This window comes from Heptranchias perlo, chromosome 3 (assembly GCF_035084215.1).
Source record: "Heptranchias perlo isolate sHepPer1 chromosome 3, sHepPer1.hap1, whole genome shotgun sequence".
NCBI classification, from domain to species: domain Eukaryota; kingdom Metazoa; phylum Chordata; class Chondrichthyes; order Hexanchiformes; family Hexanchidae; genus Heptranchias; species Heptranchias perlo.
This window is the reverse complement of record NC_090327.1, coordinates 136,473,588-136,497,693: the sequence shown is the minus strand read 5'-3', so window position 1 is coordinate 136,497,693 and position 24,106 is coordinate 136,473,588. Positions and strand designations below refer to the sequence as shown.

Genomic DNA, 24,106 nt, shown 5'->3' with positions numbered 1-24,106 from the left:
TGTGGGGTGAGGGGAAGGTGAAGGGAAGAGTCGGCTTGTTTGTTATAGTTCGTCATCTTTTATTATTGTTCATTTGTTGTCTTGTCTAGTCTTAACTGCTGTTAAAGATGCAGTGCCCCACAGGCACATATCCGTTCCTACTTTTACAAACACTTTCTTCCTGAAGCCACCCGTCTTCTGACTATATAATATTTTGTTGTGGGGGGAGGGAGGTCTAGCATTCAGTCCCACTGTCTGCCCTGGGTCCTGTGACTGCCCAGGGAAAAAGATGAAGGATGTGAATATCCAAACAACATTGTTTGTGGAAGTGGACCCTTTATTTCAAACACTTAAATGTTGCAGTGGATGGAGCTGGAAAGATATTGACCTCTAAATTCGTCCACGCCGCGCTCGTTTCTCGGGGGCTAATTGACCTACTAAGCCCCTAAAATAGCGGGCAGGAAGCAGGCGGACGTTTCTGACCATAAGTGCCACGTTGGTAAAGGATAACAATGGGTGCACTTTTACTCACGCCTGAAGCAGGTGTTAGGCCCCTCTGCTTATGCAAATAAGGGGGCCCAATGCCTGCTCGACGCCCCCGTTCCAAGATTGGTTTGCCCTGAGGCAGCCAGCGCCATCACTAGCTACACTCGGGGGGGGGGGGGAACCCAGCCCTCGGGATCACCTGCCAACCAAGAAGGCAAGTAACGTACCTGAACGTGGAGGCGGGAGGGACAGGGGTGCTCCTCCCGAGCCCACATTAGAGGAATTGATCGCCACCCCTCCCACCCCAGATCTCCTGGCCCCGGCCCACTCCCCGCCTCCCTGGCTTCCTCTCCCGACCCCCAATTTCCCCGGCTGCCTTTGCCAAGCCCCGATCTGCCCACACGCTCCTCTGCCCCGGGAACAACCCCCGGACGGGCCGATATTGCACAACTCTTCGCTGGCAGGCTCCAATGCCATGTCAGCTCCATTATAAGGTACAGGGAATGTACCCTGCGCCCAAGTGGGCATGCCCGAATTTCTGGCCCATTTTGTTTTACACTTTTTTTTTTAAACAGATTAACAATTTTTTTTCATGCCGATTACATGTCTTTAAGGGATTTAAAGACCATTTCTATAGCCTAGAAATGAGTGTTGTGATAGGTGTAGAAGAATGCAAAACTTGATTTGTATGACATTCCCCTAGCCACAATTTAACGGAGGCGTTAACCCATTTAAGGTAAATGCAAACAGTAATTTGTAGGCTGAAATGTTAGAAAATACAATGCTGCTGGCAAAGGGAATGCAGCGCAAAGCCAGTCCCCTCAAATTTGTCAAGTTTGCAGGAAAAGGCAGAACTGGACATTACCAATGGTGAGGTTTCAAACTGAGCTGCATAATTCTGGGGCTTCCGATTCCACTCAAGCGCAACGTACAAATTTTCCCCAGAGTCCGTCGGGTCCAGTTTCTGACGACATGTTCTTCCATTTTATAGATGTACAGTGTCAGCACGGACGACATGGAAAGGGAAGGGTAAGCATTGAGTTTGTCTCTGTGCATATTTGTCTGGGTCAAAGGTGTTGGTGCTGAGGAGTAGAATATTTCAGATTCTAGGCCAGGCTTGTTGTGACAGTGGCTGAATTTCAATAACAGAAGAATGCACATTGTTTCTTTAAAAAAAAAACATATATCCCTATGGCCGGGGCCATTACGGTGACTAAAAATTATACTTTTATTGCACGGGATTCCAGGATTTAACCAGTATCTTTGGGAATGACATTCAGAATTCTGAACATTTTACCAGCTGTAAGCCTTGTCCTATTGGAATGATTGTTTGTTTGTGCGTACTGGCTATTTAGTGATAATGGACCTCTAGGCTTAAACGTACAATCACCAGAACTACCGATATGCACATTCTGGACTTGACCACAGCATTAAAACAGAAGACAAGGAGAATTCTGAAGTAATGAAGAAAATATTTTTTTATATAAAAACACAAAATGTGAATTTTGACACCTCCCTGCAAGTTCAGTTCCAAACACTCTGATTGATTTGATCTAGCCTATGAACAGTACTGCGGCAGGATACTTAAAAGGTGTTTCAGCTACTGTGGGCCTAACTAAGTGGCAGGAGCCGAGCATTAATGGACTAAGCCAGCAGGGCAGTCTGTCCTATCCTATTTGAATTTAGGAGACTTACTACAGAATTGCCCTCTCCTTTGCTGAAGGTGCTGACTGCTGCTGTGGGGCGGCTCCCAGGGCATCAGCACCTCAACAGAGTTGACCATTCTTCATGTGCGAGTCTAGGCAGTGAGTGTCAGTGGAGGGAGAGCAATACCACCTGAGTTTAATCCTCTCCCCACCTGATGTTTTCCAAGAAGGGGGAAGGGAGCAGGTGGGCAATGATCGTGAGATACAGACCAAGCTAGTCATGCGTGGTGCTTTACAGTTAAAATCAATTGACTGCCCAACCCAAGGTCTTCTCTGATCTGTGTGGCTCAGTACCACACTACAGCATACTGCCCACTGGGCCATCATGGTTGCCTTTTTATTTTAAATGTGTAGTTAGTTGATTAATCGGAGGGGGAGGGTGGTTTTTAAAAACAGAAGAAATGCTTCATATTGGCCTAGACCCGCAGTTGTTCTTCGTGCAAGGGTTTTATGAGGAATTACTTCGGATCCTGTCAATCGGTTTCCTAACCATAAGGTGTGCCCAGAAACTTGGTGCTTAAATATATCTTCAGCTTCGACAGCAAAGAAAGAAATCAAAGTAGCCACTCAGTGTGTATTGAAAACAATGGAAAAAGTTTTTCTTCACACAGGGCTCAATGCATGAAATGAACTCTCCCGATGACTCGGTGGGCAGTGTGGTGGCAAAATTATTGGAATCATTAAAGAACCAATTGAATACTGCTATGTGGGGACTTCAGGGCTAGTCTAGATAGATGAGCTAAGATGGGCCAAATGGTCTTCCTTATCCATAATTATCTTCATAATATCAAAGTATGGTGCAGCACAGGAGAGGCCATTTGGCCCATCGGGCCTGTGCTGGCTCTTTGAAAGAGCTATCCAATTAGTCCCATTGCCCTGTAAATTTTTTCCCTTCAAGTATTTATCCAATTCCCTTTTGAAAGTTACTATTGAATCTGCTTCCACCCCCCTTTCAGGAAGTGCATTCCAGATCATTACAACTCGCTGCGTAAAAAAATGTTTCCTCATGTCACCTCTGGTTCTTTTGCCGATCACCTTAAATCTGTGTCTTCTGATTACCGACCCTTCTGCCACTGGAAACAGTTTCTCCTTATTTACTCCATCAAAACAGTTCATGATTTTGAACACCTCTATCAAATCTCCCCTTAACCTTCTTTGCTGTAAGGAGAACAACCCCAGCTTCTCCAGTCTCTCCACAGGACTCAAGTCCCTCATCCCTGAAGTCTTGTGAAAAGGCAAAGCATTCTGTGCAAGAAAAATTAAATCTTTACTTGAGTCTAACTGAAAAGTGTTCCATAATGGGCTTGAAATTCTAACAAGTGAGTTTTATTTTCCAGTGTCCTTGTGAAAAGGATGTTCCGATCACTGGAAGATGAGTATCCCCCAACAGCTGTTAAACAGATAAGAGAGGAAGTGCATAAAAAAGGTACCTTCCCGACCTGCTTCACTATCTTATTTAGAGATTAAAATGGTGCTTTGCGGATCTTGTATTTGAGTTTCCTACTGAAATTGGCAGAAATGTCTCTCTAGGACAAATGCAATCTTGTGGCCCATTTATACTGTATTTAACTGGGGAATTAAGCTGCCAGACTGCATTGAATTTTCCTGAGGGGTGACGTACATCTATGAGATGCACACCAGTGTGCAGTGAACTTTAACAATAACCACTTGAGAAACTTAAACTTCATTTTAAAATCTTTTTGCTCCTCCTCTTTTTTTTCCTGCTAATTTCCCCCTTCCCGTTGTCGTGAAGCGGTTAACTCCTTGCCGCTTCCATGAGTGCCAGGCACCCTTTGGTACGTCACACAAATAACCATCATTCATGTGTGAGCTTAGAGGGTTGAATTTCCGCGGGGCTCTCCCGATCGTCCGCTGCAACCTTTGGTGAAGATCCGCAGAAACTCTGCATTCAAAGTGTAATCGTAACCACCGCCATTCGCGAGCCTTGACTCCGTTTTGGATTGGGACAATCTGATAGTTTAAAATTGTCAGTAACGTCCCTATCCTGAATGCAAATTCTTGTTGATTTTCGTAATCAGCCAATTTTCCGGTGAGCTCACTCCAAATCAGCTCAGTTTCCAGAGCGATCAATGTTTGCTTGTGGTTATACTCTCGAAATGGGAGAGATACAAGATGTATTTATGAAATTAATTGTTTTATGTACTTGTTTTACGATGTGTTTGTCAAAGGGTAATTTATTTAATTAAGAAATGGATCGGTCTTCTTTTCAAGATGTTACTCAGCATCGTGCAGATTATGGTTTGTACTAATTTGTTTCACATCTTAAAACTGAGCACTTCAAAGTCCCGAGGAGCCAACAGTTAGGTAGGAATGTGAAAATGAAGGAGGGGTTTATAGGATGGGGGAGGCTCAGTCGTAGGAGAGAAGGGAAATAGAGGAGAATGAAGGGAAGAGGAGAGGGGATGAGAATGACAGATATGGGAAAAGAGAGAAGGCAAATAGGGGCGCAAAATAGGAGAGATCTGCAGGGATTATGTAGACTGTTGTGCTCTCATTGGCCTTTGCTCAGAGCAGCCAAAGGAGGGAGCAGGACCAGAACATGTGTATTGTACTCCTCTGGTCACAGACTGTCTGGAACATGTGCGGTATTGTACTCCTGGTCACAGACTGTCTGGAACATGTGTGGCATTGTACTCCTCTGGTCACAGACTGTCTGGAACATGTGCGGTATTGTACTCCTGGTCACAGACTGTCTGGAACATGTGTGGTATTGTACTCCTGGTCACAGACTGTCTGGAACATGTGTGGCATTGTACTCCTCTGGTCACAGACTGTCTGGAACATGTGCGGTATTGTACTCCTGGTCACAGACTGTCTGGAACATGTGTGGTATTGTACTCCTGGTCACAGACTGTCTGGAACATGTGTGGTATTGTACTCCTCTGGTCACAGACTGTCTGGAACATGTGTGGTATTGTACTCCTGGTCACAGACTGTCTGGAACATGTGCGGTATTGTACTCCTGGTCACCGACTGTCTGGAACATGTGCGGTATTGTACTCCTGGTCACAGACTGTCTGGAACATGTGTGGTATTGTACTCCTGGTCACAGACTGTCTGGAACATGTGTGGTATTGTACTCCTGGTCACAGACTGTCTGGAACATGTGTGGTATTGTACTCCTGGTCACAGACTGTCTGGAACATGTGTGGTATTGTACTCCTGGTCACAGACTGTCTGGAACATGTGTGGTATTGTACTCCTCTGGTCACAGACTCTCCAGCATTCTTCTCTCTGGGGGGTAGGAACAAATCCGGTGTGTAGTATATTAGATGAATTATCTTGAACTGGAACTCACACGTTCTGCTGCAATTGACAGAAGTAAATTTCTGCTTCCTTCCTCTTTGCTCCTTCTCTGTTATCTCAGGCCCAGAACTTGCTCCTGGGCCTCTAAGTCTTTTGAACTAGAAGCAAATGTGGCTGCAAGGATTTGTTGGGCCGTTGAGATACAGCTCTAGGTGGGCCGACTCATGTTGGATTTTTGGAACTTGGCCAAGCCCCGGGGGAGATGTTAAGTTATAATCAAATAGGTAATGGGAGTTGGAATTTGTTTGCGAGTTGTTGGAAGGGAATAATCTGCCCCCTGTAATGGAACTGACTTAGTCTGCAATGCCCTTCTAATGCCACATTTAAATCCCACCCGTAGCACAGGCATCTGGAAGTTCCTCATTGTGCTGGACTGTGGGAGTGGCCAGTTGGTCCTGAGATTTTCAAGGAGATGCAGTAAATAGTGCTTTTGTTATTGAGCTTATGTCTGTTGGGCGTGTCCCCTAGGGACCAGATACTCCCCACAACAAGCAAGGTAGCAGAACTGTAACTGTTTACTGCAAGGCAACGGACCCTGTCATTCCAAGGATCACAATCCTCCCCACAATAACCATTTGGCTGAAACGTCGGTGGGACCTATGCTAGTCACAAAGGGTGATATATGGACTCTGCGTGGAACTCGGGAAGTGCCAAGCAACCTGGAACCGTTTCCTGGAAGCTCTCATGATCATTGCTCCTCCCACACAGACCTAGACCACTACAAACTAACAGCCCCCTCCGAGCGCTCCGCGCGGTCCGGTGCCCCCTCCGAGCGCTCCGCGCGGTCCGGTGCCCCCTCCGAGCGCTCCGCGCGGTCCGGTGCCCCCTCCGAGCGCTCCGCGCGGTCCGGGGGCCCCCCCTCCGAGCGCTCCGCGAGGTCCGGGGGGGCCCCCCCTCCGAGCGCTCCGCGAGGTCCGGGGGGGCCCCCCCTCCGAGCGCTCCGCGAGGTCCGGGGGGGCCCCCCCTCCGAGCGCTCCGCGAGGTCCGGGGGGGCCCCCCCTCCGAGCGCTCCGCGAGGTCCGGGGGGGCCCCCCCTCCGAGCGCTCCGCGAGGTCCGGGGGGGCCCCCCCTCCGAGCGCTCCGCGAGGTCCGGGGGGGCCCCCCCTCCGAGCGCTCCGCGAGGTCCGGGGGGGCCCCCCCTCCGAGCGCTCCGCGAGGTCCGGGGGGGCCCCCCCTCCGAGCGCTCCGCGAGGTCCGGGGGGGCCCCCCCTCCGAGCGCTCCGCGAGGTCCGGGGGGGCCCCCCCTCCGAGCGCTCCGCGAGGTCCGGGGGGGGCCCCCCTCCGAGCGCTCCGCGAGGTCCGGGGGGGGCCCCCCTCCGAGCGCTCCGCGAGGTCCGGGGGGGGCCCCCACCTTGTATGCAAGAAAGAAAAAAGAGACTTGTGTTTATATTGTGCCTTTCTGGACCTCAGGATGCCCCAAAAAACTTCACAGCTAATGAAGTACTTTTAAGTGTCGTCACTGTTGTAATGTAGGAAACGCGGCAGCCAATTTGCGCACAGCAAGATCCCACAAACAGCAATGAGATAATGACCAGATACTCTGTTTTAGTGATGTTGGTTGAGGGATAAATATTGGCCAGGACACCAGGGAGAAACTCCCCTTCTCTTCGAATAGTGTCATGGGATCTTTTGCGTCCACCCGAGGGGGAAGTTGGGACCTCGGTTTAACATTTCATCAAAAAGACGGCACCTCTGACAGTGCAGTGCTCCCTCAGTACTGCACTGGAGCGTCAGTTTAGATTATATGCTCAGGTCTCCGGAGTGGGACTTGAACCCACAGCCTTCTGACTCGAGAGATGAGAGTGCTCGCACTGAGCCAAGGCTGGCAGCTGATACCCCCCACCCCCCCCCCCCCCAGACCCAGCCAAACCCAAGAGGCCTTGATCAATTTACCCTGACTCCTGGACAGAGATTTGGACAGTAAATTAAAGAGGGATGAGCAGAGAGAAAAAGGTGATGTCGCACATTTCTGAGGCCAGTGACCCACGTTGCAGAGTCAGGAGGTTGAGCAGTGTGGGAGAATTGTGGGTTTACTATTTCTACAGGGGAAGTGTGTACCGAATATTCTACATTAACGCTCTCCAGTAGATGAATGGAAGGTATCCCCTGCCTAAATAGTTTTTCTATCAGATCAGAAAAGACCTGTGTAAATAATTTAAAAAAAAAGAAACTGCAAATCGGAAATAAAAATAGAAAATGCCAGAAAAACACGGTTCTGAAGAAGGGAACACCTCTGAAACACCGATAACCTGTCTTTTTCTCTTTGTGGATGCTGGCAGGCCTGCTGTGTACTTCCAGCATTTTCTCTTCTCTTTTTTTTTTAGAAAAGTGCTGATCTTGGGTAGAATGTTAAATGGCCACGCTTTAATTATCTTTTCATTTCCTATTGATGGCCACTTACAGGGGCTTTACAAAGGATCTCTCAGTCTCCTGTACAGATTCCATTTCACACTTCAACAAAATACTCGTGTAGCCAGCGGGTGAGTATGTGGGGAGCTGTGAGCTGGCGAAAAGAGCTGATCCATCAGTTGCTGTAATGCGAAAGAGCCAAAGGGGACATGAGGAAAAACTTTTTTACACAGCGAGTGGTTAGGATCTGGAATGCACTGCCCGAGGGGGTGGTGGAGGCAGATTCAATCATGGCCTTCAAAAGGGCTACGGGGAAAGGGCGGGGGAGTGGGACTAGCTGGATTGCTCTTGCGTAGAGCCGGCGCGGACTCGATGGGCCGAATGGCCTCCTTCCGTGCTGTAACCTTTCTGTGATTCTATGAGTTAATCTGCCAGCAGGATTGGAATCGTCGAATTTACAGCCCAGGCGGCCATTTGGCCCATTGTGCCATGCCAGCTCTCTCAAAGAACTATCCACAGCTCCATTCTTCTGCCCTTTCCTTATACCTTGTTATTTTTTTTTTCTTTTTCAAATATTTATCCACTTCTGCTTTAAAGGTTATGGATTTTGCTTCCACCACTGTTTCTGATAGGACATTCCATGTCCTCTGTGTATTTAAAAAAAAAAAAAAATTCTCCTACTCTCTCCCTTTTTTTTTTGGTGATAATCCTGAGTTTATATCTGCTTGTTACTGACCAGTTGAAATAGTTTTTACTCATTTTACCGTATAATTTTGAACGCCTCTAACAGATTTCCTTTTGATCTAGGCCAGCTGTAGTACCCTATTGTCATGCAGGCTGAGATCCACTAACTCAGCCCAGACCAGGGATTTCTTCATCTCCAGTTTTCTTTGTCTATATAACTCGCCTAATGATCCATTTACTCACTAAGACGTCAGGAAGCTCTTGTGAACTATCTTTTTAATTTTCTCCACAACTGGTCTGACATTTTCAGAAGGCCAACAGCTACTTCGCCACAAAGTTGGATTAAATTAATCTGGAATATGCACTTTTTGTTGTGCGTTGCCCTGAGGGGCTGAGATTCAGTTCTATGGTTGCCCAGCTGCACTCCAGTCCCTCGCTCCAGCGGCAGTTGTTCAATGTGAGATCGTATGTTGACAGGCTATTCGACTGTGGGGGACATTACCGCCAAGCCCATCCTGCCCATAATAACTTTCCAGCAAAGGTAACTGGATATCAGGAGGGTGGAAGTCTGTCGGTGCTCCCTTCGCCCCTCACCTCTGCCATGGGTGCTGAGGTAAGGAGTATCACTCCCACTGTCACCGCAGTTGAGATGTGGTGGTTCAGAACCGCACTGGGTTATGTACACCTATTGAGCCATTAGGGATCATAAAGGCTACTCACTTTTAAAAGGGGTGGAGCATTTTTAAAATAGAAAGAATAGTTTGCATTTATGTAGTGCCTTTCACAACCTCAGGAAGTCCCAACACGCCAATGAATTATTTTGAAATGTAATCACTGTTGTAATGTAGGGAAACGCGGCAGTCAATTTGCACACAAGGTCCCACAAACAGCAATGAGATCTGATAGCCTGTTTTAGTACGATTGGTTGGGGGGATGAATGTTGGCCAGGATACAGGGAGTACTCCCCTGCTCTCTTTCAAATAGTCCTGTGGGATCTTTTACGTTCACCTGAGAGGGCAGATAGGATCTCAGTTTGATGTCTCATCCAAAAGACGATGCAGTACTCTTTCAGTACTCTACCGAAGTGTCGCCCTAGATTATGTGCTCAAGTCTCTGGAATGGAGAAACTTGAGCACATAGTCTAGAAATAGCTTTATTATCTGATTATTGGATTTTGATTTTTAAAAAAGGTGAAGTGAGAGACTATCCATAGAGTGAACATGGGTAAACTGGGTTTAAAACTGTTAACAGGAATTTACAGTTAAAATGATTCCATAGCCAGGAGTGAATATAGCCACATTGTACCATTGTTTTAAAAGGGAGCGAGGGATAGACAGAGTAATTACAGGCCAGTCAGCCTAAACTCAGTGGTGGACGACAAATTATTGGAATCAATTCTGAGGGACAGGATAAACCGTCATTTAGAAAGGGACGGGTTAATCAAGGACAGTCAGCACAGATTTGTTAAGGGAAGGTCGTGTCTGACTAACTTGATTGAATTTTTTGAGGCGGTAATAAGGAAGGTCGATGAGGGTAGCGCAATTGATGTAGTCCATGTGGATTTTAGCAAGGCTTTTGACAAGGTCCCACATGGCAGACTGGTCAAAAAAGTAAAAGCCCATGGGATTAAAGGGAGAGTAGCAAGTTGGATCCAAAATTGGCTCAGTGGCAGGAAGCAAAGAGTAATGTTCGGTGGGTGTTTTTGTGATTGGAAGGCTGTCTCCAATGGGGTTCTGCAGGGCTCAGTACTAGGTCCCTTGCTTTTTGTGAGATATATTAATGATTTAGACAGTAATGTAGGGGGCATGATTAAGAAGTTTGCAGATGATACAAAAATTGGCCATGTGGTAGATAGTGAGGAGGAAAGCCATCAATGGACTGGTCAGGTGGGCAGAAAAGTGGCAAATGGAGTTCAATCCGGAGAAGTGTGAGGTAATGCATTTGGGGAGAGCAAACAAGGCAAGGGAGTACACAATAAATGTGAGGATTCTGAGAGGTGTAGAGGAAGTGAGGGACCTTGGAGTGCATGTTCACAGATCCCTGAAGGCACCAGATAAGGTGGTTAAGAAGGAATATGGAATACTTTCCTTTATTAGCCGAGGCATAGAATATAAGAGCAGGGAAGTTATGCTGGAACTGCAAAAAAAAACATTAGTTAGGCCACAGCTTGAGTACTGCGTACAGTTCTGGTCACCACATTACAGGAAGGATGTAATTGCACTAGAGAGGGTGCAGAGGAGATTTATGAGGATGTTGCCAGGACTGGAGAATTTTAGCTATGAGGAAAGATTGGATAGGCTGGGGTTGGTTCTCCTAGGAACAGAGGAGGCTGAGGGGTGATTTAATTGAGGTGTATAAAATTATGGGAGGATTAGATAGAGTGGATAGGAAGGGCCTATTTCCCTTAGTGGAGGGGTCAATAACCAGGGGGCATAGATTTAAAGTAATTGGTAGAAGGATTAGAGGGGAGCTGAGGAGAAATGTTTTAACCCAGACAGTAGTGGAACTCACTGCCTGAGAGGGTAGTAGAGGCAGAAACCCTCAACTCATTCAAAAAAAAAGTACCTGGATATGCACTTGAAATGTCGTAACCTACAGAGCTACGGACCAAGTGCTGGAAAATAGGATTCGGCTGGGTGGCTCATTTTCGGCCGGCACGGACATGATGGGCCGAATGGCGGCCTCCTGTGTCGTAAATTTTCTATGATTTTACAGCCAGTGCGATTAGAAAATGATTTGGGGATTTTCAATTTCAATGCAGTCATTCTTCACCTTCATGAATGTGTGTTTGGCAGGTCAGTTTTGGTCTGCCATCAGCATGAATAAATCTTCTGATTTTGAGATTAAGCTCAATGGTTAGATGAAGACTAAAATGAGGGTTAAAGCTAATGAAGATGTAACGTCAGCACCAAGCACACTGCAGTTCTGGTGTGGTATATGTAGCACTTTGCCAGTTTGGTGCAAGGAGCACTTCATCCTCCCTCAGTACTGGTTGATAGCATTGTACAGCACCCCTTCAACCGACTGCTTCACATACAGATCCTGAACAAAGTTCCATAGGGGAGGCAGCAGCTAATGATGGATGACAGCTCCTTTTAGCATATTACCATATTACTTTGTGAAGATCATTGGAAGAGTTTATTACTTAAAGATACTTTATTGGTTCCTTTCAAACTGTTGCTGATTAAGCCTGAAATTTTGCAATTCCAAATACTGGGTTTTATTTTTGACTTGATAAAGCATGCAGCTGGTTTCACTCGATTTTTCTTTTGTAATTGTTGTTCCCTAAACTCAGGGGAAAAAAATCAGGATGCCTAAGCATGAACCGCCAATGTAAATTGGGTCCCAATGCGTCATTGCATTGTTTTATCTGCAGGTGACCTCATCAAAATAAAAGGATACATTTCTCATTAGAACATATCTTATTGGGTCAGACTTTGATTAGAGAAATAATTTTGTCATTTGGAAGTTTGATTATATCTGTTTGCAAACACAAAAGTTCAAAATTCTAAAGTATGGGTGAGGTGAAGACTGCATATTTGACTAACACCGAGGGACCACTCTTCAGTGTGTAGCCTGTCTCTTATGTGCCCAGGGTCGCACAGACCTTCAGTGTTATGAAAAGCACAATGTTGGATGGTCATTGATTACCCTCTCTAGAGCATTGGAGGTTTATGTTCCTTCTTTTTGAATGGGAAGAGATTGGGCCATAGTTTGCTGTAGCAGGGCATCTAACAGCATCTGCCGTTAGTTAGACGTGCCCTTTGCACGTTTAGGTTTTTATATTGTTTGCGTGGCAAGTTGCTGAAAGTGCGAGTTGATAACGTCACAGTGAGGTAAACAGGGCAGCTGGGACCTGAGTGAACATGGCAAGCAACTGGGAAGGAAATGTCAATTAGAGTGGGTGAATTCAATGTCAAATCAGGTATAGAAAGAGAAATAGAGAGGGAAAGAAAGATTGGATTAAGAGAGAGGAAAAAAGAGACAGAAAGGAAAAGTTTTTTAAAAATGTTCAATTTTACATTTTTAAAATCTCCATCAACAATTAAAACCTGAAGGAACAGGACTCCACACTTGTAATAGTTAATTTTCAGTGCCAGAGAGGTTGACTGGCAGTAATTACATCACTTATCATGTTGTTTAAAGGATACTTAGACTGAAATGGACAAGGCTTAACTTTCTGCGGTGAGTTTAGTTCGTATTTTCTGTGCAAATACAGCGATTTCAGTGGTGAGGCAGACAGTGAGATGTTTTTGTGAAGCTTACGGCAGAGCGGTGCAACCCGGGCAGCAACTTTCAGATATCTGTGTTTAACCGCACGTCTGCCCCTCGCCTGAAGTTGCTGTACCATTTACGCATAAATAATGGCGGGCGCCATTAGCCTCGCTGTTATTTTCGACAGCAGAATCTGGCCCATTAGTTCAATTATTTAAACCTTTTACTTTTTAAATCTTGTGTATGGTCTGCTGCTACTGAAGAATGTAAGGAAAATAGGATAGAGGAATGACCTTTAAAGTAATTTTGCATTACAAAATGGTGCATTGTCCCAACCAGTCAGTAGGTACTTTGATAGATACCGACTGAATCTGGAGATTAAACTGTGATTAAAAGATAATAAGGGGTAATTTTACAAAATTTGAGTCCTTGCTGCGGAGCCTCACTCACCAGAAGCAGATATTGGCAATTTGGACATCTATGCCCTGTTGTTTTCCAGCCATTAATTTTAATGGGCAGAAAATGGTGACGAGCGCATTCTTGAATTCCTGACAGGCGCTCCAGATGGCAAGGCTCCACTCCGGGAGCATTGTTTTATAAAATTAGCTGTTATTAATCAAAATAATGATGAAATCAAAATTCTACTGCAGTTCTGTGGCGGTTTATTGCGCTGCGACACTGCTAAATTTATAAATGTATTTTCAGCTTTGAAATGTTTGTATTTCTAGTCCTGCTGTATGTACGGAAAGAGTCTGATGAGGTGTTTGATGCTTTGATGCTGAAGTCTCCGACGGTGAAGGGGCTGATGGATGCAGTAAGTACGTTACTTTTATCGTAAAATCTGAGCAGCTCCCTGATTTCAAAAGCGTAGGGTGCCATGCTGGAGCAGCAAGCATTAAGATGCAGGTTTGAGTTACTAATGTCAGCTGCTTCTGCTCTGAGACACAGGCAAAATTAGAGGGCGGGGGTGAGCGTGTGACCTTGATTTTAACTCCCCCTTGCCCGGCGAGAATGGTGTGTGGGAGGGGTTAAAATCAGGCCGGGTCAACTTGCCAGCCTGAAGCCGCTCCGTTTCATCTTCGCCGACTTTCAAGTCGTCCAGGGCTTGCACTACAGGCAAGTGGGGGCCGACTTTAAATTCAAAAGTCGTGGCCTGATGCCACCGCAAAGTGATCTTAACAAAAGGTTAGGGGGCGTCCCGCACTATCTGAAGCCTGACAACAGAACACAGCTGGTCAGAGTTCCAGGAGGAGCAGGAGTGCCCCCCACCCCCAACCCCAACCAGGCCCCACAAGGAGTCCTTGGACTTCCTCAGCCTCCCCTAGATCGTGGTGGGAACCCCCCCCCCCCCCCCAATCCCTGACCACCTTGCGACCCCCGATCGCTTCCAGACCCCCCTCCCACTGACTGCCGGGGACCGTTCCCACGGGCTGTGGCCTCCTGCTGCCAAATTCCTACTCGCGCCCACCAGCCGGGTAGTGAATCTGGCCGGGTGTCGGGCGGGACTCCGGGAACTTTTATTTAAATGAGACTCTGCCGCTGAGGGTGGCAGGGTCTCCACGTCCCTGGACTCTCGGGTGCACCACCCGCTTTGAAGCTCGCGTGCACCGTTCCCATTCCTCCCCCCCCCCCCCCCCCCCAAAACTTTAAAATCGGGGCCAGTGAAAGCAACTAGTGGGTGTTGGCAGAGGCCTTGGAGCAAATAGTCCACCCATCCTCTGTTGTATTGGTAAATGGCTGAAGGGTGAGAGGAAGGGCATGGAAATAGAGGATGTTTACACACTAAGCATTGTAGAATGGAATGGTTGGGTATGGGTTTGCATGTTAATTATATTCATCTGTTGAAACTTTAGAATCTTTCAGTCTTGACTCTGGGCCCAGGAGACTGGCTGTCCATGTTTTTTTATATATATAAAAAAAATAGTTCAGTTTGGGGAAGCCATCATAGCAAAAGAATTCCTGAATATTTGACTTTTGAGCTCTTGAACAGATCGACCCAAAGAACTGATCCACAATGAATGCTAATTCTACCTCCCTTTTTCTTTGTGATGACAGTTATCTGACAAGTATGGATTTCCAGCAGAAAAGATTGGAAAGATTTACAAGAAAAGTAAAAAAGGGTAAGGAACAGGAAGGCTCTTAATCCAAACTGGAGTAAAATGGAGGGCCCCGATATTACCAGGGAGGCGGGTTGGCAGCGGGGGGGTCGACTGGGCGTGTGGGTAACCCGCCCAGTAAAATCGGTGGGTTCCCCACCCGATCGCGAGGAAATTGAAGCCACTCACCTTGGCTTTCGGGTTTCCCATTGGAACCCTATGCAGTGGGCGGACTGCGCACCTGCATCACAGGCTGTCAGCTGGAGGAGTCCTATTTAAAGGGGCAGTCCTCCAATGCTGCTCCTGGAGCAATTGTAAACAATTTTACAACACCAAGTTATAGTCCAGCAATTTTATTTTAAATTCACAAGCTTTCGGAGATTTTCTCCTTCCTCAGGCAAATGTTTGCCTGAGGAAGGAGAAAATCTCCGAAAGCTTGTGAATTTAAAATAAAATTGCTGGACTATAACTTGGTGTTGTAAAATTGTTTACAATTGTCAACCCCAGTCCATCACCGGCATCTCCACATCATGACTACCATCGCTCCTGGAGCAAACAGCCAAAATTATAGCATGGAGCAGCCCAGGGGAAAGGCTGCTCCCAGGTTTAATGATGCCTCACTCCAGGTCTTACTGGATGGGGTGAGGAGGAGGAGAGTGATCTTCTACCCGACTGACAGGAGGAAGTGGCCTGCCTCTGCCATGGATACAGTGCAGGAAGCGCTTCAATGACCTAACTAGGTCAGCCAAAGTGAGCACACTTACTCATTCTCCTACACTCCATCTTCCACATCACCGCCCCCACCCCACAACTCATTCTGCACAGCCAACACTACTCTATCACATCACTCCTCACACCCACTCAAACCTCATCCTCAACTTACCTGCAGTTACTCACCTCGCCAGTACTCATCCCGCCACTACCACTCAACCCAATCCTCATACAATCTCATGGCTCTGTCTCATACCCGCTGATGCATCTCTTTCACGGTCACCCTCACCCAACCTGCCACTACCTTTGCTGCAGCCACAGGGGATGCATCACATATGAGTAGTAGGAAGTGTAAGGCAAAGGTTTTGTGAACACAAAGGGGATGCACAAGGGTGTTTGTCATGTTTTTTAATTTATATTTGATTTTGGTTCAACTCACATTAAATATTATATTGTCACCACTACTGCCACATCTTGGCCATTCTTGACTGGCTTGTGCAATAAGTCCCTTTCATGAGGTTCTCCATGAACACCCACACTTGATGCCACCCATTGGGTCACCCTACAGTGCCTGTGGCGCAGCACTGTGTTGTGGAGCTCCATGTGGCAGAGGTGGACAGCGTGCCTGGCGAGGCTGGTGATGTTGCTCGTCCTCGGATGAAGTGATGAATGCAGCCATGATGCCCACCCCCCCAATCCTGACGGTGTGAGTTTGAGGGGGTCCACAAAGTAGGTAAATGTGTTTGCACAGCAGAGTTTAGGTATAAATTAATAATTTTGAGTGGAAAGACAAAGGTGTTGCAGCCAAAACTTTGTCTGAAGTGACACAGTGCCCTGCTGCAATAAATGAGGTTTTCCCCCTCCCCCCCCCCCCCCCCCCAACTGTCAAATCCTTTGCATCTCCCACTGGCTGCTGGCTGAAACACGTCTGCTCCAACAGGGAGTGTTTCCCACAGCACGGGAAACACGCTGAGGATCCATGAAATTTGCACCCCTGACAAAATCTCCTGTTAATGAGGTCTGTCAAGTACCTCAACTAGGTAAGTAAGTATTTAAATTGTCATCTCGCCAACTTTAATTGCCAGTGGGAGTCCCACATGCGGGAGCTGCGTGCGCACCCGAACGCAACCCGGAAGTGGGCAGGTTGGAGCTGGGCTGTGGACCCGCTCTGGGATTCCCCGATTTTTTTTTTTAACGAGCCACCCCCGCTCCCACCAACGCACCGCTCAGCCATCCTAAAATCGACCCCGAGGAGGCTGTGATGATCAAATCAAGATTTTAAACTAGCAGCACACATTCTATTACCCTATCACTTTGCTGGTCCAGAATAAGTTACAGGTTTAAGGAACTACCATTTTTCAACTAGAAATCCAGGGTGAAGATTTCCTCTGTGGGCTTTCTGTAGTAAAATATGAGTGCATGGAGATGACGGCCACTCACCCTCTCCCGGCACAAAAAGACACACAGAAAATTGGGATTTGGTATTCTGGATCAGCCTTCAAAGGGCCTACAGAACACAAATGACAATGTAAACCATATAAAGGATTGTTCTTTCACTTGCTGCCACAATTTATTTTTAAATTGGCTTCGTTGATCCTATCAACATCACATTGGGTTTAAGAATTGGCGCTGAGGTTTTTTTCATGTGTCATTGTGCTGTTTGTGTCCTGATGGAAGTGCTCTGATACACTGAACCAGCTCAGCACGTTTAGTGCACCAGAAGTTCATCTGATGGTTTATTTGATCTGATGGTTCTGAATTACCTAGGAATACTTTTTGTGCCCTTAAATTTACAAAATAAATTTTGTGTAGGGGTTTCAAGAGCTGGATAGTATATAGAGCACTGTGAATAAACTGAACACAAATAGTGATGGTATTCTTCGAAGAAATGCTTCTACCCAGTGTACAGAATGAACATTGGATGAGTTGGGAACGGAAGTGAACGAGGTATTTTAAAAAAAAAATGATATTAACCTTTTTCTTTCTTTAAACTAGAATTTTGGTAAACATGGATGACAATATCATCGAACACTACTCCAACGAAGACACTTTCATTCTCAACATTGAGAACCTAGGTGAGAGCTTCAAAATCACACTGACTGAAATCTAACAGGGACTCGGAGTCACTTCCAACAAAACGTCCTTCTCTGAGAGATGGATCACAAGTTGACAATCTTGCAGTCACAAACCTGACTGTTAATGACTGATGAAAAGGAGTTTGCTCCTGTCAAGTGGACAATCTTTGTACATACTTCAGAAATCAATGAAGCTGAACTGACGTTACTTTTTACATTTTACTTCATAACATTATTGACTGCATTAACGATATTGACTGCTTTTGATAGTGCTAAATTATTGTCCAAAAGACTTCAGAATGAGCAAGATGGCGGTGTTACTTGGAAGACAATATTTTAGCTTTCATTTGGAAAATTGGTACGGACGTCCGACACAACTCTGCCTGGTGGTATCCTCTTCTCTTCCCCCCCCCCCTGCTGATTGCAGTCAGCTTTGTGTTTCAATAGTCCTTTCCAATCACATACTAGTTTTTCCACATTGGATGCATCCAACAATACCTCAGAAGACAAGGTTGTGAAATGAAAAAGTAAAGGTCATTCCAATTGTTTCTTCAATCGGAGAGCAATAAGACATGTTTCATTGCCTTTTAAGGTAATTGTGAGAGCTTGTACATCATGTGATTTATGCTGTAAAATTGGCATACACCTAACACTCCAGCGGGCCATACAGAGCTATCTGTGTGTCTGCCTTGGTTCTCTATGTAGCACTGAGGACCAGTAACAACATCATTAGTAGAATTTGACACTAACTGAAATAGAGAATAGCATATATAATTGTAAAAAATGTCTATAATGTGCAATATTAAATATTACATAAGGCATGTTTACTGCCATTATGCTTTCTTTGGGTTGAGGGTTTTCATTGCAGTGTGTATTTTTTATTTTTTAATATAAAACCTGTTTCCTTTTTGTCTATATATTAAGTTTGAAAGGCATCATGAGATTTTACAAAATGACTGTATAAACTGCTATCCAGGGTATTTAAAGGACTTGGGAAACTTGAATGTTTTTACGAATTGAGAAACTGTATACAAGGTAATATTTTTGGAAATGGGAGTCGGGATCTTTTCAGACTTTAAAAAGACAGTTGTATTTTATTTTTTGTACAATTTTTTTTTAAAGAGCAAAATAAATTTCAGAATGTACATGGACATCCGTTATACTTTTTATTCAAGGGGAAAGGGCTGAAGCCCTAAGGCCAGTCCTGCCCCCCCCCACCCCACCTTGACTGACACACACACACAATTTCCAACAGGGGCAAGATCAGGAGTTCAAACACTGGCTGATTTTTCATTTTCACTCTCCTTCCTCCTTCTCTCATCTTTCCTCTCCCCTCCCCCTCCCCACTCTCCCCTCCCCCTCCCCACTCCCCCCTCCTTTCTCTCCCTCTTCTCCCCTTCCCTCCCCCCTTTCCCTCTCTCCTCCCCTCTTTCTCCTTTTCCTCTCCCCTTCCTCCCAACTTTCCCCTCTCTCCTACCCCCTTTCTCCATCTCTCTTTGGTGTTTCTTACACATTGCTCTATGTCGTTCCTTTCTCATTGCTTTCTCACTGCTCTCTGTTTCTCCCATCTCGCGCCATGCTGTTTTTCCCATGCTGCTCTTTAGCTGCTGTCTCATAGCTAACTAAATATTGCTCCTCCCACCCCTCAATCAAAACTGTATGTGCTATTAAAAAGATAGCTTAGAATGAGTCCAATACTATAAGTGAATGTGAGGTGTCCAGTTAATTTATAAAGCACCTCTGCTCTCTTCTGGTTTAGATGTTTTATTGTGCCCTTTCATAGAATCATAGGGTGGTTACAGCACAGGAGGCCATTCAGCCCATCGAGCCCATGCCGGCTCTTTGTGAGAGCAATCCAGTTAGCCCCATTCCCCTGCTCTTTCCCCATAGCCCTGCAAATCTTTTCCCTTCAAGTATTTATCCAATTCTTTGAATCTGCTTCCACCACCCCCTCAGGCAGTGCATTCCAGTTCATAACTACTGGCTGCTTAAAGATTTTCCTCATGTCGCCTTTGGTTCTTTTGCCAATCACCTTAAAGCTGCGATCTCTGATTCTCAACCCTTCTGCCACTGGAAACAGTTTCTCTTTTATTTAATTTATCTAAACCCTTCATGATCTTGAACACTTCTATCCAATCTCCTCTCAGCCTTCTCCACTCTAAGGAGAACAACCCCAGCTTCTCCAGTCTATCCACATAACTGAGGTCCCTCATCCCTGGATCCATTCTAGTAAATCTTTTCTGCACCCTCTCTAAGGCCTTCACATCCTTCCTAAAGTGCAGGGCCCAGAAATGGACACAATACTCGAGTTGTGGTCGAACCAGTGTTTTATAAAGGTTCAACATAATTTCCTTGCTTTTGAACTCTATGCTTCTATTTATAAAGTCCAGGATCCTGAATGCTTTCTTTAACCATTTTCTCAACCTGTCCTGCTGCCTTCAAAGATTTGTGCACATATACCCCCAGGTCTCTCTGTTCCTGCACCCCTTTAGAATTATACCATTTGGTTTATATTGCCTCTCCTCATTCTTCCTGCCAATATGTATCACTTTGCATTTCTCTGTGTTTAAATTTCATCTGCCATGTGTCCTCCATTCCACCAGCCTAAGTCCTCTTGAAGTCTATCACTATCCTCCTCATTGTTTACTACACTTCCAAGTTTTATGTCATCTGCAAATTTCAAAATTGTGCCCTGTACACCCAAGTCCAAGTCACTGATATATGTCAAAAAAAAAAATTAGATTAGATTACTTCCCTGTTGTATCTACTATTCTCTAAGATAGTATAGACAAACCAGCATCAGCTCCATGATATGAATCTCTGCCCCCAACCTCCAACAAAAAATATTTTTAGACACTGGAACAGCTGTACACAATCATGGTTTGTGTATGAATGATGCCTGTAAATCAACTGGCTCAAATGTTTCCCCCACGAGGGTGGTTCCTGCTATAATCTTTTCTTAAAAATAATACCCCCCCCCCCCCACTCAGAGGAAGACTTGGAGGTGTGATGGCCTGGAGAGAAAATTATGTGTGGGGAAGGTAACTTTGGATATTATGGAATGGGAAGTTAATATGAAAACTTTAAGATAAGAGAGTAAGAAATGAGAATCGGATTGGCCGTGATAACATCAGTGATACTTAGAGAGGTGAGTGGAACACTGGCCAATGGATGAAGAGAGAGCTAGCAGAAGACGAAAAGGGAAGAATGGTGAAAAGAGCGGGCAGGTAAATAATGTAGCTTATTGTTGCTGTAGTCTTAACTTTTTATGGGGATGTGAAGCAAAGTTTACAATTTTTGAAAAAGTTGTATGTAGAAAAACATTCTAAAATGTGGAGTTATATTCAGTAGCAGATCCAGACGCACTGCTCATTGTTAAAATCTCTCTTTTCCACTTAATCCCTAAGCATCAAAAATATCACTGCAATAGAATTTGGAATAGAAAACAAACCCATCCTGTTTTTGTGGAAACCCAAATATTTGGGGGTCCTAAGGATTCCCCCCCTCCAGCTTTCTTTACAAACTACTCTTCCTTCAGATCTCTGCATCTTCCTGGCATAACTATTCCAAATACCATTGGTCTCTCTTGATGTGTCTTTGTCCACATGGGTTTCCCAGGTGAACAGCCATATTTCATATAGTTGAAAGTTTTTCTGCCCATTCCTACTGATTTCCCTCAAGTTTCTCTTCTCTGCTTCTATTTGTGTTCTGCTTTGTGGAATTGGCTTTAGCCTCTCCTTGTACTTTTTTCCACTTGCTTTCTCCTACCCTGCTGGTTAGTTAGATTCCACTCTAATTTTCCTCCTGCCTCTCTCATTCCTCTTTCATCCCACGCGTCTATACCATTCTTCCCCAGATTTGATAAATAAGCAATTTTCTGACAATACCTTGCTTTGTTATTAACATTTCATAATCAACTCTTTTGCGCACTATATCCTCAACATCCTTTCTTTTGAGGGAGGCAGATTCATCCCAGGGTTATAAATCTCTCCCCTCTGTGGGTACTCTCGCATATATTTTCCCCTTTATGATTTCTTCACTTGAATCCAGAAAATGTCTCAAGATGAAGCAGACTTCCCATATTATGGAGAACAGGCAATGTAGTGTTGTCATCTTGAAGCAGCAAGTTAACTTAATTGTTTCTGCTGTTGCAAAGATTGTGACTCTGGGACTATTTTCACTGACTTAGGTTCTCATTGGTATCATGGTGGTTGCTAAAGGAATGCTCATTGAGCACAATATTTTGTGTGGTTGAAGGGGAATATCTGTTAGAATTCAAACATTCAACATGTTCTATTATGCCCATGTAGAAAGATTTATAATAAGCAGTGCAGTTATACAAAACATACTCATACATTGTGATGAATCCATTCCATGTTTTGTAATAGACATGTCCATTCCATTCACTACATTACACCATACATTTTTGAGACAGTTACAGTCAGCTGCTTGATTGAAGCAGAATGGATTTCACAGCATATGCAGTTTGTTTTAAATAGAAGTGTATCTTATGTCCTTTATTCACTACAGATTAAAATAAAAAACACCCGATGTATTTCTTACTTCTGGAATAAACCAAACAACTGTAATAGTCTACTGTTACTTTGGTGCAGAAATCAGGGCTGTTGTTTTCAATGGGTTATCCTTGGATCGAACTGGAAGGCAGAACACGTAAAAGGTTATTATGGGGGTGGAAAAGAGTAATATATGGCAGTATATAATCGAACTGCCTGTAGAACATTTTGATTACATACTTCCATAACTTATGGCTCGTTGTAAGGGCTTTCAGATATTTAATATAATCTGAGCAATGGGGAAAGTAAGACAGAGTCTTACCACACAGTGGCAGGACTGGACCTAATCACACACCTTGAAACACACTGGTAATTTGCTTACCACTGTATAGTGATTATGTGATGCATATGGATGGTTGTGTTTGTTAACAAATTAAGAACAGATAAAGGACAAGTCTAAAGAGGGGAGTCCATATTTCTTTTGGCCTATTTTCAATGTTCCATAGTTCCATTACTGCTTTCTAAGCCCTTGTAAATATTGATTGTACACATTTTTAACCAAAATTTAGCATTCATCCCCCCCACACATACACTTTCAACATTAATATAGGAACAGGAGTAGGCCATTCAGCCCCTCGAGCCTGTTCTGCCATTCAATTAGATCATGGCTGATCTGTATCTTAACTCCATCTACCCACCTTGGTTCCATAACCCCTAACACCCTTGCCTAACAAAAATCTATCAATTTCTGTTCTGAAATTTTCAATTGACCCCTAGCCTCAACAGCTTTTCCAGATTTCCACTACCCTTTGCGTGCGGAAGTGCTTTCTAACACCACCTATGAACAGCCTAGCTCTAATTTTAAGGTTATGCCACCCCCCCCCCCCCCCCCCCACCCTTGTTCTGGACTCCCCCACCAGAGGAAATAGTTTCTCTCTATCTACCCTATCAAATCCATTGATCATCTCTATTAGATCACCCCTTAATCGTCTATATTTAAAGGAATACAAGCTAGTCCATGGAATCTGTCCTTATAATTTAACTTTTCTAGCCCAGGTATCATTCTGATCAATCTGTGCTGCACCCCCTCCAAGGCTAATATCTGCTGCCTGAGGTGTGGTGCTCAGAACTGAACCCAGGGGTCTAACCAGAGCTTTACATAAATGGGGGTCTAACCTGAGCTTTATATAACAGTAGCATTATTTCCACCTCTTTGTATTCCAGCCCCCTTGAGATAAAGGCTTGATGTGGAGATGCCGGTGATGGACTGGGGTGGACAAATATAAGGAATCTTACAACACCAGGTTATAGTAACATTCCATTAGCCTTTTAAATTATTTTTTGTACCTGTCCACTAGCTTTTAGCGATTTCTGTACTTGAACCCCTAAATCTCTTAGCTTCTCACCATTTAGAAAGTACTTTGATCTATCTTTCTTGGGTCCAAAGTGGATGACTTCACACTTCCCCACATTCAACTCCATCTGCAACAGTTTTGCCCACTCACTTAGTCTATCAATGTCCCGTTGCAACTTTCTTCTTCCATCGACACAATATACCGTGCCACCTAACTTGCTATCAGCAAACGTGGATATCACACCACCTAGGTTCGTTCGACATGACTTACCCTTTACAAAGCCATGCTGGCTCTCTGATCATATAGAATCATAGAATGATAAAGAGGGAGGCCATTCAGCCCCTCGTGCCTGTGCCAGCTCTTTGAAAGAGCTATGTAATTAGTCCCATTCCCCTGCCCTTTCCCCATAGCCCTGTAAATTTTTCCACTTCAAGTATTTAGCCAATTCTCTTTTGAAAGTTATTATTGAATCTTCTGCAGTGCATTCCAGATCATAACAACTCATTGCGTTAAAAAAATTTCTCCATGTCGACTTTGGTCCTTTTGCCCATCACATAAATCTGTGTCCTCTGGTTACTGACCTTTCTACCACTGGAAACAGTTTCTCCT

The 24,106-nt window shown here is 44.9% G+C and overlaps 1 protein-coding gene across 3 annotated transcripts in view; it reads left to right on the top strand.

Moving 5' to 3' along the window:
- Nucleotides 1-18,773, top strand: part of LOC137320254 (grainyhead-like protein 2 homolog) — a 132,638-nt gene extending 113,865 nt beyond the window's left edge. For all 3 annotated transcript variants that reach the window (XM_067982033.1, XM_067982032.1, XM_067982031.1), the window contains 5 exons: nucleotides 1,457-1,494; nucleotides 3,509-3,597; nucleotides 13,475-13,560; nucleotides 14,802-14,866; nucleotides 17,549-18,773. In XM_067982033.1, coding sequence (XP_067838134.1) covers nucleotides 1,457-1,494; nucleotides 3,509-3,597; nucleotides 13,475-13,560; nucleotides 14,802-14,866; nucleotides 17,549-17,663 — 393 coding nt within the window. In that variant the 3' untranslated portion in view covers nucleotides 17,664-18,773. The remainder of the gene's footprint in view (nucleotides 1-1,456; nucleotides 1,495-3,508; nucleotides 3,598-13,474; nucleotides 13,561-14,801; nucleotides 14,867-17,548) is intronic.
- The last annotated feature ends 5,333 nt before the right edge of the window (nucleotides 18,774-24,106 follow it).